Source organism: Podarcis filfolensis, assembly GCF_964270895.1.
Source record: "Podarcis filfolensis genome assembly, chromosome: Z".
Classification (NCBI taxonomy): Eukaryota; Metazoa; Chordata; class Lepidosauria; order Squamata; family Lacertidae; genus Podarcis; species Podarcis filfolensis.
Genome location: NC_139617.1, coordinates 50,011,044 through 50,025,404, shown reverse-complemented (window position 1 = coordinate 50,025,404; position 14,361 = coordinate 50,011,044). Strand labels below are relative to the sequence as shown.

At 33.6% G+C, this 14,361-nt stretch overlaps 1 protein-coding gene across 1 annotated transcript in view; it reads left to right on the top strand.

Moving 5' to 3' along the window:
* Positions 1-13,800, top strand: part of GLE1 (GLE1 RNA export mediator) — a 28,358-nt gene extending 14,558 nt beyond the window's left edge. The window contains exons 7-10 of the mRNA XM_083596716.1: positions 3,068-3,172; positions 8,613-8,695; positions 10,492-10,555; positions 13,635-13,800. Coding sequence (XP_083452842.1) covers positions 3,068-3,172; positions 8,613-8,695; positions 10,492-10,555; positions 13,635-13,703 — 321 coding nt within the window. The 3' untranslated portion in view covers positions 13,704-13,800. The remainder of the gene's footprint in view (positions 1-3,067; positions 3,173-8,612; positions 8,696-10,491; positions 10,556-13,634) is intronic.
* Positions 13,801-14,361: the final 561 nt, after the last annotated feature.

The window sequence follows — 14,361 nt, the reverse complement described above, 5'->3', positions numbered from 1 at the left end:
TTTATTTTTGCTTTATTTTATTTTATTTATTTTGCTTTGTTTTTCCTTTCTTTTCTTTTCTTTCTTTTCCTTTCTTTTAGCTTTATATTAGATTAGATTATTTTTGCTTTATTTATTTTATTTTATTTTTGCTTTATTTTATTTTATTTTTGCTTTATTTTATTTTATTTATTTTAATTATTTTATTTTATTTTTGCTTTATTTTATTTTACTTTATTTAGCTTTATTTTTGCTTTATATTATATTATATTGTTTTTGCTTTATTTATTTTATTTTATTTTTGCTTTATTTTATTTTATTTATTTTAATTTTTTTTATTTTATTTTTGCTTTATTTTATATTCTTTATTTTACTTTCTTTTTGCTTTCTTTTCTTTTCTTTTCCTTTCTTTTAGCTTTATATTAGACTAGATTATTTTTGCTTTATTTATTTTATTTTATTTTTGCTTTATTTATTTTATTTTATTTTTGCTTTGTTTTCTTTTATCTATTTTAATTATTTTATTTTATTTTTGCTTTATTTTCTTTTATATATTTTACTTTATTTTTGTTTTGTTTTATTTTATTACTTTATTTTGCTTTATTTTGCTTTACTTTATTTCTGCTTTATTTCATTTTATTTATTGTACTTCCTTTCTTTTATTTATATTCTTATTTCTCTTGTATTCCGTTTCGTTTTACTTTTGCTCAATTGATGGATTTGTTTTATTTTTATTCTATTTTTATTTTTGCTTTATTTTATTTTTTGTTTTGTTTTATTTTTGTTTTATTTTATTTTATTTTTATTCATTTGTTTTTGCTTGATTTATTTTATTTGATTTTTGCTTGATTTTATTTGATTTTTGCTTGATTTTATTTTATTTTATTTATTTTATTTTACTTTCTTTTTGCTTTATCTTATTTTACTTTATTTTGCTTTATTTTTACTTTATATTATATTATATCATTTTTGCTTTCTTTATTTTATTTTATTTTTGCTGTATTTTATTTATTTTATTACTTTTGCTTTATTTTATTTTATTGATCTTACTTTATTTTTGTTTTGTTTTATTTTATTATTTTATTTTTCTTTATTTTGTTTTACTTTATTTCTGCTTTATTTCATTTTATTCATCGCACTTTCTTTTATTTATATTTTTATTTCTTTTGTATTCCGTTTTGTCTTATTTTTGCTCAATTGTTTTATTTTTATTCTATTTGTTTTATTTTTGCTTTAATTTTTTGGTTTTATTTTATTTTTATTCATTTTTTTGCTCGATTTATTTTATTTTACTTATTTTGCACATTTTATTCATTTTCATTTTTATTTCTTATTTTATTTTATTCATTTTAATTGGAATTACCAACTGGAAAACGGATTAAAAAAACCTCTTAATTTTAAATATTGCATTCTTCACATAATTGGACATTCATATTCCGTTTCGAGCCAAAATTTGAATATTGTATTATTCAAATAATTCGACGTTAATATTCGATTTCAACCCCATATTTGAATCGCAATATTTTCTTTCCCCCTAATTTAAATATTTTATTATTCAAATAATTCGACGTTAATATTCGATTTCAACCCCATATTTGAATCGCAATGTTTTCTTTCCCCCTAATTTAAATATTTTATTATTCAAATAATTCGACGTTAATATTCGATTTCAACCCCATATTTGAATCGCAATGTTTTCTTTCCCCCTAATTTAAATATTTTATTATTCAAATAATTCGACGTTAATATTCGATTTCAACCCCATATTTGAATCGCAATGTTTTCTTTCCCCCTAATTTAAATATTTTATTATTCAAATAATTCGACGTTAATATTCGATTTCAACCCCATATTTGAATCGCAATGTTTTCTTTCCCCCTAATTTAAATATTTTATTATTCAAATAATTCGACGTTAATATTCGATTTCAACCCCATATTTGAATCGCAATGTTTTCTTTCCCCCTAATTTAAATATTTTATTATTCAAATAATTCGACGTTAATATTCGATTTCAACCCCATATTTGAATCGCAATGTTTTCTTTTCCCCTAATTTAAATATTTTATTATTCAAATAATTCGACGTTAATATTCGATTTCAACCCCATATTTGAATCGCAATGTTTTCTTTCCCCCTAATTTAAATATTTTATTATTCAAATAATTCGATTTCAACCCCATATTTGAATCGCAATGTTTTCTTTCCCCCCTAATTTAAATATTTTATTATTCAAATAATTCGACGTTAATATTCGATTTCAACCCCATATTTGAATCGCAATGTTTTCTTTCCCCCCTAATTTAAATATTTTATTATTCAAATAATTCGACGTTAATATTCGATTTCAACCCCATATTTGAATCACAATGTTTTCTTTCCCCCTAATTTAAATATTTTATTATTCAAATAATTCGACGTTAATATTCGATTTCAACCCCATATTTGAATAGCAATGTTTTCTTTCCCCCTAATTTAAATATTTTATTATTCAAATAATTCGACGTTAATATTCGATTTCAACCCCATATTTGAATCACAATGTTTTCTTTCCCCCCTAATTTAAATATTTTATTATTCAAATAATTCAACGTTAATATTTGATTTCAACCCCATATTTGAATCACAATGTTTTCTTTCCCCCTAATTTAAATATTTTATTATTCAAATAATTCGATTTCAACCCCATAGTTGAATCGCAATGTTTTCTTTCCCCCCTAATTTAAATATTTTATTATTCAAATAATTCGACGTTAATATTCGATTTCAACCCCATATTTGAATCGCAATGTTTTCTTTCCCCATAATTTAAATATTTTATTATTCAAATAATTCGATTTCAACCCCATATTTGAATCACAATGTTTTCTTTCCCCCCTAATTTAAATATTTTATTATTCAAATAATTCGATTTCAACCCCATAGTTGAATCGCAATGTTTTCTTTCCCCCCTAATTTAAATATTTTATTATTCAAATAATTCGATTTCAACCCCATCTTTGAATCGCAATGTTTTCTTTCCCCCCTAATTTAAATATTTTATTATTCAAATAATTCAGCGTTAATATTCGATTATTATTTTTTCCCAGAACCACCCGCACGGACTCAACCAGGCCTGGCGCTGGTTGGCCCAGACTTTGAACTCGGAGCCGTTGGCCGACGTGACGCCCACCATCCTCTTCGACTTCCTGGAGGTGGGACCCAGGGACAGGAAGTGGGGGCGGGGAGGGCGTTTCCTGTTTCCTGTTTGTTTCCTGGAGGTGGGACCCAGGCGTCCGGGGAGGGGAAAGGGAGGGGAGGGGATTTCCTGTTTCCTGTTTGTTTCCTGGAGCTGGGACCCAGGCGTCCGTGTCAGGAAGTTGGGGCGGGGAGGGTATTTCCTGTTTCCTGTTTGTTTCCTGGAGGTGGGACCCAGGAGTCCGGGGCAGGAAGTGGGGGCGGGGAGGGCATTTCCCATTTCCTTTCCCATTTCCTGTTTCCTGGAGGTGGGATGGGACCCAGGCGTTCGGGAGGGGATTTCCTGTTTCCTGTTTGTTTCCTGGAGGTGGGACCCAGGCGTCCGGGTCAGGAGGTGGGGCAGGGGAGGGGACTTACTGTTTCCCGTTTCCTGTTTCCTGTTTGTTTCCTGGAAGGGGGACCCAGGCGTCCGGGAAGGGGACTTCCTGTTTCCTGGGGGTGGGATCTGGGAGGAGGGGAGAGGATTTCCTGTTTTCCCTTCCTTGTTTCCTGTTTCCTCAGGCGTCCAGGAGGGGAGGGGACTTCCTGTTTCCTGTTTGTTTCCTGGAGGTGGGACCCAGGCGTCCGGGTCAGGAAGTGGGGCAGGGGAGGGGACTTACTGTTTCCCGTTTCCTGTTTCATGTTTGCTTCCTGGAAGGGGGACCCAGGCGTCCGGGGAGGGGATTTCCTGTTTCCTGGAGGTGGGAGGGGAGGGAGTTTCCTGTTTCCTGGAGGTGGGATCTGGGAGGAGGGGAGGGGATTTCCTGTTTCCTGGAGGTGGGATCTGGGAGGAGGGGAGGGGATTTCCTGTATTCCCTTCCTTGTTTCCTGTTTCCGGGAGGTGGGAGGGGAGGGAGTTTCCTGTTTCCTGGAGGTGGGATCTGGGAGGAGGGGAGGGGATTTCCTGTTTTCCCTTCCTTGTTTCCTGTAGGTGGGACCCAGGTGTCCGGGAGGGGAGGGCATTTCCTGTTTCCTGTTTGTTTCCTGGAGGTGGGACTCAGGCGTCCGGGGCAGGAAGTGGGGCAGGGGAGGGGACTTACCGTTTCCCGTTTCCTGTTTCCTGTTTGTTTCCTGGAAGGGGGACCCAGGCGTCCGGGGAGGGGATTTCCTGTTTCCTGGAGGTGGGATCTGGGAGGAGGGGAGGGGATTTCCTGTTTTCCCTTCCTTGTTTCCTGTTTCCTGGAGGGGGGACCCAGGCATCCGGGGCAGGAAGTGGGGGCGGGGAGGGCGTTTCCTGTTTCCTGTTTGTTTCCTGGAGGTGGGACCCGGGCGTCTGGGGCAGGAAGTGGGGGCGGGGAGGGAATTTCCTGTTTCCTGGAGGTGGGAGGGGAGGGAGTTTCCTGTTTCCTGGAGGTGGGACCCAGGCATCCAGGAGGGGAGGGGACTTCCTGTTTCCTGGAGGTGGGATCTGGGAGGAGGGGAGGGGATTTCCTGTTTTCCCTTCCTTGTTTCCTGTTTCCTGGAGGTGGGACCCAGGCGTCCGGGAGGGGAGGGGACTTCCTGTTTCCTGTTTGTTTCCTGGAGGTGGGACCCAGGCGTCTGGGGCAGGAAGTGGGGGAGGGGAGGGCAGTTCCTGTTTCCTGGAGGTGGGAGGGGAGGGAGTTTCCTGTTTCCTGGAGGTGGGACCCAGGCATCCAGGAGGGGAGGGGACTTCCTGTTTCCTGGGGGTTGGGATCTGGGAGGAGGGGAGGGGAGGGGATTTCCTGTTTTCCCTTCCTTGTTTCCTGTTTCCTGGAGGTGGGACCCAGGCATCCGGGAGGGGAGGGGACTTCCTGTTTCCTGGAGGTGGGACCCAGGCGTCCGGGGCAGGAAGTGGGGGCGGGGAGGGCATTTCCTGTTTCCTGTTTGTTTCCTGGAAGGGGGACCCAGGCGCCCGGGGAGGGGATTTCCTGTTTCCTGGAGGTGGGAGGGGAGGGAGTTTCCTGTTTCCTGGAGGTGGGATCTGGGAGGAGGGGAGGGGATTTCTTGTTTTCCCTTCCTTGTTTCCAGGGGGTGGGATCTGGGAGGAGGGGAGGGGAGGGGATTTCCTGTTTTCCCTTCCTTGTTTCCTGTTTCCTGGAGGTGGGACTCAGGCGTCCGGGGCAGGAAGTGGGGGCGGGGAGGGCATTTCCTGTTTCCTGTTTGTTTCCTGGAGGTGGGACCCAGGCGCCCGGGTCAGGAATTGGGGGCTGGGAGGGCATTTCCTGTTTCCTGTTTGTTTCCTGGAGGTGGGACCCAGGCGTCCGGGGCAGGAAGTGGGGGCGGGGAGGGCATTTCCTGTTTCCTGTTTGTTTCCTGGAGGTGGGACCCAGGCGCCCGGGTCAGGAATTGGGGGCTGGGAGGGCATTTCCTGTTTCCTGTTTGTTTCCTGGAGGTGGGACCCAGGCGTCCGGGGCAGGAAGTGGGGGCGGGGAGGGCATTTCCGGTTTCCTGTTTGTTTCCTGGAAGGGGGACCCAGGCGTCCGGGGAGGGGATTTCCTGTTTCCTGGAGGTGGGAGGGGAGGGAGTTTCCTGTTTCCTGGAGGTGGGACCTGGGAGGAGGGGAGAGGATTTCCTGTTTTCCCTTCCTTGTTTCCTGTTTCCTGGAGGTGGGACCCAGGCATCCAGGAGGGGAGGGGACTTCCTGTTTCCTGTTTGTTTCCTGGAGGTGGGACCCAGGCATCCGGGAGGGGAGGGGACTTCCTGTTTCTTGTTTCTTTCCTGGAGGTGGGACCCAGGCGTCCGGGTCAGGAAGTGGGGCCGGGGAGGGGACTTACTGTTTCCCGTTTCCTGTTTCCTGTTTGTTTCCTGGAAGGGGGACCCAGGCGTCCGGGGAGGGGATTTCCTGTTTCCTGGAGGTGGGAGGGGAGTTTCCTGTTTCCTGGAGGTGGGATCTGGGAGGAGGGGAGGGGATTTCCTGTTTTCCCTTCCTTGTTCCTGTTTCCTGGAGGTGGGACCCAGCCATCCAGGAGGGGAGGGGACTTCCTGTTTCCTGGGGGTGGGATCTGGGAGGAGGGGAGGGGAGGGCATTTCCTGTTTTCCCTTCCTTGTTTCCTGTTTCCTGGAGGTGGGACCCAGGCGTCCAGGAGGGGAGGGCATTTCCTGTTTCCTGTTTGTCTCCTGGAGGGGGGACCCAGGTATCCGGGAGGCGTCAGGGGATTTCCTGTTTCCCGTTTCCTTTCCCATTTCCTGTTTGCTGGAGGTGGGACCCAGGTTTCTGGGATGGAGGGGAGGGGATTTCCTGTTTCCTGGAAGTGGGACCTGGGGGAGAGTGGGGATTTCCTGTTTCCTGGAGGTGGGACCCAGGCGTCCGGGATGGAGGGGAGGGGATTTCCTGTTTCCTGTTTCCTGGAGGTGGAACCCAGGGGAGAGTGGGGATTTCCTGTTTCCTGGAGGTGGGACCCAGGCGTCCGGGAGGGGAGGGGAGGGGATTTCCTGTTTCCTGGAAGTGGGACCCGGGGGAGAGTGGGGATTTCCCTTTTCCTGGAGGTGGGACCCAGGCGTCCGGGGCAGGAAGTGGGGGCGGGGAGGGCATTTCCTGTTTCCTGTTTGTTTCCTGGAAGGGGGACCCAGGCGCCCGGGGAGGGGATTTCCTGTTTCCTGGAGGTGGGAGGGGAGGGAGTTTCCTGTTTCCTGGAGGTGGGATCTGGGAGGAGGGGAGGGGATTTCTTGTTTTCCCTTCCTTGTTTCCAGGGGGTGGGATCTGGGAGGAGGGGAGGGGAGGGGATTTCCTGTTTTCCCTTCCTTGTTTCCTGTTTCCTGGAGGTGGGACTCAGGCGTCCGGGGCAGGAAGTGGGGGCGGGGAGGGCATTTCCTGTTTCCTGTTTGTTTCCTGGAGGTGGGACCCAGGCATCCGGGAGGGGAGGGGACTTCCTGTTTCTTGTTTCTTTCCTGGAGGTGGGACCCAGGCGTCCGGGTCAGGAAGTGGGGCCGGGGAGGGGACTTACTGTTTCCCGTTTCCTGTTTCCTGTTTGTTTCCTGGAAGGGGGACCCAGGCGTCCGGGGAGGGGATTTCCTGTTTCCTGGAGGTGGGAGGGGAGTTTCCTGTTTCCTGGAGGTGGGATCTGGGAGGAGGGGAGGGGATTTCCTGTTTTCCCTTCCTTGTTCCTGTTTCCTGGAGGTGGGACCCAGCCATCCAGGAGGGGAGGGGACTTCCTGTTTCCTGGGGGTGGGATCTGGGAGGAGGGGAGGGGAGGGCATTTCCTGTTTTCCCTTCCTTGTTTCCTGTTTCCTGGAGGTGGGACCCAGGCGTCCAGGAGGGGAGGGCATTTCCTGTTTCCTGTTTGTCTCCTGGAGGGGGGACCCAGGTATCCGGGAGGCGTCAGGGGATTTCCTGTTTCCCGTTTCCTTTCCCATTTCCTGTTTGCTGGAGGTGGGACCCAGGTTTCTGGGATGGAGGGGAGGGGATTTCCTGTTTCCTGGAAGTGGGACCTGGGGGAGAGTGGGGATTTCCTGTTTCCTGGAGGTGGGACCCAGGCGTCCGGGATGGAGGGGAGGGGATTTCCTGTATCCAGTTTCCTGGAAGTGGGACCCGGGGGAGAGTGGGGATTTCCTGTTTCCTGGAGGTGGGACCCAGGCGTCCAGGATGGAGGGGAGGGGATTTCCTGTTTCCTGGAAGTGGGACCCGGGGGAGAGTGGGGATTTCCTGGAGGTGGGACCCAGGCGTCCAGGGCAGGAAGTGGGGGCGGGGAGGGCATTTCCTGTTTCCTGGAGGTGGGATCTGGGGGGAGAGGAGGGGAGGGATTTCCCATTTCCTGTTTCCTTTCCCATTTCCTGTTTTCTTGTTCTTGTTTTTGGTGGTTTCTCTTCTTTGTATTTTATTCTTTCTTTTTATTACTGTTTTGTTATTGTATTTATCATTCTTGTTATGATTGCTGCATTAATTATTATTATTATTATTATTATTATTATTATTATTAATTATCATTATTATTAATTATTTGTCTAATTATTATTTATTATTTATTATTATCTATTATTATTTATTTCTTATTATTATTAATTATTTGTCTAATTATTATTATTATTTGTCTAATTATTATTATTATTTATTATTATTATGTATTATTATTTATTTATTTATTATTATTATTATTATTATTATTATTATTAGGTCTGCGGCAACGCTCTCGTGTTTGTATTTTATTATTTCTTTTCATTACTGTTGTTTTGTTATTGTATTTATCATTTTTGTTGTGATTGCTGCATTAATAATAATAATAATAATAATAATAATAAATATTATTATTATTGTTATTATTAATTATCATTATTAATTATTTGTCTAATTATTATTATTTATTATTTATTATTATGATGTATTATTATTTATTTATTATTATTATTAATTATTTGTCTAATTATTATTATTATTAATTATTTGTCTAATTATTATTATTATTATTATTTATTATTATTATATATTATTATTTATTTAATTATTATTATTATTATTATTAGGTCTGCGGCAACGCTCTCATGAAAGTCTACCAGGCCCAATTTTGGAAAATGATCCTCTTGATCAGAGAGGAATATCTGCCAAGGTATTGCCAATCGCGTCTATAATCAATATTTGCAAATTTCCCCGCCAGATAAAATTTACTTTTTTATTTATATTTATATTTTTATTTACTATTTATTTCCTATTTTATTTATGTTTTTCATTCACTGTTTTATTTATATTTCTATTTTTATTTACTATATTTATATTTTTCATTTACTATTTTATTTATATTTCTATTTTTATTTTCCATATTTCTATTTTGATTTACCATTTATTTCCTATTTTATTTCTATTTTCCATTTCCTATTTTATTTATCTATTTTTCAATTACTCTTTATTTTCTATTTTATTTATATTTATATTTTTATTTACTACATATTTCTATTTACTATTTATTTACTATTTTATTTATATTTTTCATTCACTATTTTATTTATATTTTTCATTTTTCATTTACTTTTTTATTTATATATTTTTATTTACTATTTATTTACTGTTTTATTTATATTTTTATTTACTATATTTATATTTTTATTTACTATTTATTTACTATTTTATTTTTATTTTTATTTACTATTTTATTTATATTTTTCATTTACTGTTTTATTTACATTTCTATTTTTATGTACTATATTTATATTTTTATTTACTATTTATTTACTATTTTATATATATTTCTATTTTTATTTACCATATTTATTTTTATTTACTATTTTATTTCTATTTTCCATTTCCTCTTTTATTTCTATATTTTTATTTCCTATTTATTTCCTATTTTATTTCTATTTATATTTTTTTTCTGGATTTTGTTCTGTTCATTTATTTTTTTGATTTAATTCCTTTCCTTTTGCCGTTTGGCAACCTTTCAAATCTCCCTCTTGATTCATTCACTATTTTATTTATATTTATTTTTTTCATTTACTGATTTATTTATATTTATATTTTAATTTACTATTTATTTACTATTTTATTTACTATTTATTTACTATTTTATTTATATTTATATTTTTATTTACCATATTTATATTTTTATTTCCTATTTTATTTCTATTTTCCATTTCCTCTTTTATTTACATATTTTTAATTTTCGGTTTATTTCCTATTTTATTTCTATTTATATTTTTTTTCTGGATTTTGTTCTGTTCATTTATTTGCTTGATTTATTTCCTTTCCTTTCGCCGTTTGGCAACCTTTCAAATCTCCCTCTTGATTCATTCACTATTTTATTTATATTTATATTTTTCATTTACTGTTCTATTCATATTTATATTTTTATTTACTATGTTTATATTTTTATTTACTATTTATTTCCTATTTTATTTCTATTTTTATTTACCATCTTTATATTTTTATTTCCTATTTATTTCCTATTTTATTTCTATTTTCCATTTCCTATTTTATTTCTATTTATATTTTTCATTCACTATTTTATTTATATTTATATTTTTCATTTACTGTTTTATTTATATTTATATTTATATTTACTATTTATTTACTATTTTATTTTTATTTATATTTTTATTTACTATTTTATTTATATTTTTCATTTACTGTTTTATTTACATTTCTATTTTTATTTACTCTATTTATATTTTCATTTACTATTTATTTACTATTTTATTTATATTTCTATTTTTATTTACTATTTATTTCCTATTTTATTTCTATTTTCCATTTCCTCTTTTATTTCTATATTTTTCATTTACGGTTTATTTCCTATTTTATTTATATTTAGATTTTTTTCTTTAGATTTTTTGTTTCGTTCATTTATTTGTCTGATTAATTTCCTTTCGTTTCGCCCTTTTGCAATTAAAATCTCCCTCTTGATCCCTGCAGGATCGAAGAGATCACCAGCGCCGGGCAAATGGGATCCTTCATCCGGTTGAGGCAGTTTTTGGAGGTGAAATTATTTCAAATTCTTTGCAAATTATTTGCAAATTCTCCCAAATTTTTGCATTTCCAAATTTTGGCATTCCCAATTTTTGCATTTAATAAGAATTTTATATGCCAATCGTGAATTTGCATTTCATTACGAAATTTCATTTTTGGTTTTGGTTTTATTTATTTTCCTTTCCTTTTTTATTTATTTCCTTTATATTTTCTTTATATTATTTATATTTTTCGTTTACTGTTCGTTTGCTATTTTATTCATATTTATATTTTTCATTTACTGTTTCTTTACCATTTTACTTATATTTTCATTTTTCATTGACTATTTCTTTACCGTTTTATTTATATTTTTCATTTACTATTTTATTAATATTTATGTATTTATTTACTACTTATTTAGTATTCCATTTATATTTTTCATTTCCTGTTTTATTTATATTTTTCATTTACTATTTATTTTCTATTTTATATATATTTATATTTTTATTTACTACATATTTTTATTTACTATTTATTTACTATTTTATTTATATTTTTCCTTCACTATTTTATTTATATTTATATTTTTATTTACTATTTATTTACTATTTTATTTATATTTTTCATTTACTGATTTATTTCCTATTTTATTTATATTTTTCATTTACTGTTTTATTTATAAAAACAGATTTCGTTTCTATCATTATAAAGATCGTTTTTCTTGGGAAATGCATTTGAAATTATTGCATTTGAAATGTTTGCATTCTCAATTTTTGCATTTGAAATGATTTTATTTGAAATTATTGCATTTGAAATTACTGCATTTCTATCATTATAAAGATCGTTTTTCTTGGGAACGTCAAGCACTATAGAAATGAACTAATAATAATAATTAATAATAATAATAATAATAATATAGTAACTATAAGTTCATTTGCGGAATTTCATTATAGTTTGACACGATAATATGAAAATCATTATTTCGTATTCATTAGAACATGAAATTATCATATGAAATGATTGCATTCTAAATTTTTGCATTTGAAATGATTTTATTTGAAATGATTGCATTCGAAATGTTTGCATTTGAAATTATTTTATTTGAAATTTTTGCATTTGAAATTTTTGCATTCGGAATTATTGCATTTGAAATTACTGCATTTGAAATGATTGCATTTGAAATTATTGTATTTGAAATTATTGCATTTGAAATTACTGCATTTGAAATTACTGCGTTTGAAATGATTTTATTTGAAACGATATTTGAAATTATTGCATTCTAAATTTTTGCATTTGAAATGTTTGCATTTGAAATTATTTTATTTGAAATTATTGCATTTGAAATTATTGCATTTGAAATTACTGCATTTGAAATTATTTTATTTGAAATGTTTGCATTCTAAATTTTTGCATTTGAAATTATTTTATTTGAAATTGCTGCATTTGAAATTATTTTATTTGAAATTATTTTATTTGAAATTAATGCATTTGAAATTACTGCATTTGAAATTACTGCATTTGAAATGTTTGCATTCTAAATTATTGCATTTGAAATTTTTGCATTCTAAATTTTTGCATTTGAAATTATTTTATTTGAAATTTTTGCATTTGAAATTTTTGCATTTGAAATGTTTGCATTCTAAATTTTTGCATTTGAAACGATTTTATTTGAAATTAATTGCATTTGAAATCATTTTATTTGAAATTACTGCATTTGAAATTCTTGCATTCGGAATTATTCAGAATTTTTGCATGTGAAATTTTTGCATTCAAAACGATTCAATTTCAATTTATTGCATATAATAATAATTTCATTGGTAGAATTTCGTTATAATTTCATTTCTGTCATTAGAAGGCTCGTTTGTAGGAATGTAAAGCAGTCAAGAAATAATTATTATAATAGTAATATATTATTATTATTATTATTATTATTATTATTATTAATATTATTATTATTATCTTTTAATTTATTGCATATAATAATAATTTCATTTGTAGAATTTCATTATAATTTCATTTCTGTCATGATAAGGATCGTTTTTAGGAATGTAAAGCAGTCAAGAAATGAAATTATTATTATTATTATTATTATTATTATTATTATTATCGTTTAATTTATTGCATATAATAATAATTTCATTTGTAGAATTTCATTATAATTTCATTTCTATCATTATAAGGAACGTTTTTAGGAATGTAAAGCAGTAAAGAGATAAAATAATTATTATAATACTAATAGTAGTTTATTATTATTATAATTATTATAATTATTATAATATTATTATTATTATATTATATATTATTATTATTATCTTTTAATTTATTGCATATAATAATAATTTCATTTGTAGAATTTCATCGTTTTTAGGAATGTAAAGCAGTCAAGAAATGAAATAATTATTAGAATACTAATAGTAATATATTATTATTATTATTATTATTATTATTATTATCATTATTATCTTTTAATTTATTGCATATAATAATAATTTCATTTGTAGAATTTCATCGTTTTTAGGAATGCAAAGCAGTCAAGAAATGAAATAATTATTATAATACTAATAGTATTATTATTATTATTATTATTATCATTATCATTATTATCTTATAATTTATTGCATATAATAATAATTTCATTTGTAGAATTTCATCGTTTTTAGGAATGTAAAGCAGTCAAGAAATGAAATAATTATTATAATACTAATTATTATTATTATTATTATATTATATATTATTATTATTATCTTTTAATTTATTGCATATAATAATAATTTCATTTGTAGAATTTCATCGTTTTTAGGAATGTAAAGCAGTCAAGAAATGAAATAATTATTATAATACTAATAGTAATATATTATTATTATTATATTATTATTATTATTATTATTTATTATATATTATTATTATTATCTTTTAATTTATTGGATATAATAATAATTTCATTTGTAGAATTTCATCGTTTTTAGGAATGTAAAGCAGTCAAGAAATGAAATAATTATTACAATACTAATAGTAATTTTTATTATTATTATTATTATTATTATTATTATTATTATTATTATTATTATATTATTATTATTATTATTATTATTATTATTATTATTTCCCAGGAATGTTTGCGGCGGAAAGAAATCCCCCTCCCCAAGGGATTCCTGCCCCCGTCCTTTTGGAGGTCGTGACCCCGCCCCCGTTTTCCGGAACGTTCCGGAGTCGTTTCCGGGGAAACGGAAAGAAACCGACAGCGCCGAGAAAAATCCAGAATTTCCCCAGTTTCCCCTTCGTTCTCCCCGTTATTTCGATCATTCGAATGGGAATTATTCTGATTATTCAAATTATTCCAATTATTCGAATGGGAATTATTCCGATTATTCAAAATATTCTGATTATTCAAATGGGAATTAGTCCGATTATTCGAATGGCAATTAATCCGATTATTCGAATGGGAATTTTTCTGAATTCCAATTATTCAAATTGTGCAAATGGGAATTATTCTGATCATTCAAAATATTCTGATTATTCAAATGGGAATTCTTATTATTATTCGAATGGGAATTAATCCGATCATTCGAATGGGAATTATTCTGATTATTCAAATTATTCAAATGGGAATTATTCCGATTATTTGAATGGGAATTATTCTGATTATTCAAAATATTCCGATTATTCAAATGGGAATTATTATTATTATTATTTGAATGGGAATTAGTCCAATTATTTGAATGTAAATTATTCCAATTATTCGAATGGCAATTAGTCCGATTATTCGAATGGCAATTAGTCCGATTATTCGAATGGCAATTAGTCCGATTATTCGAATGGCAATTAATCCGATTATTC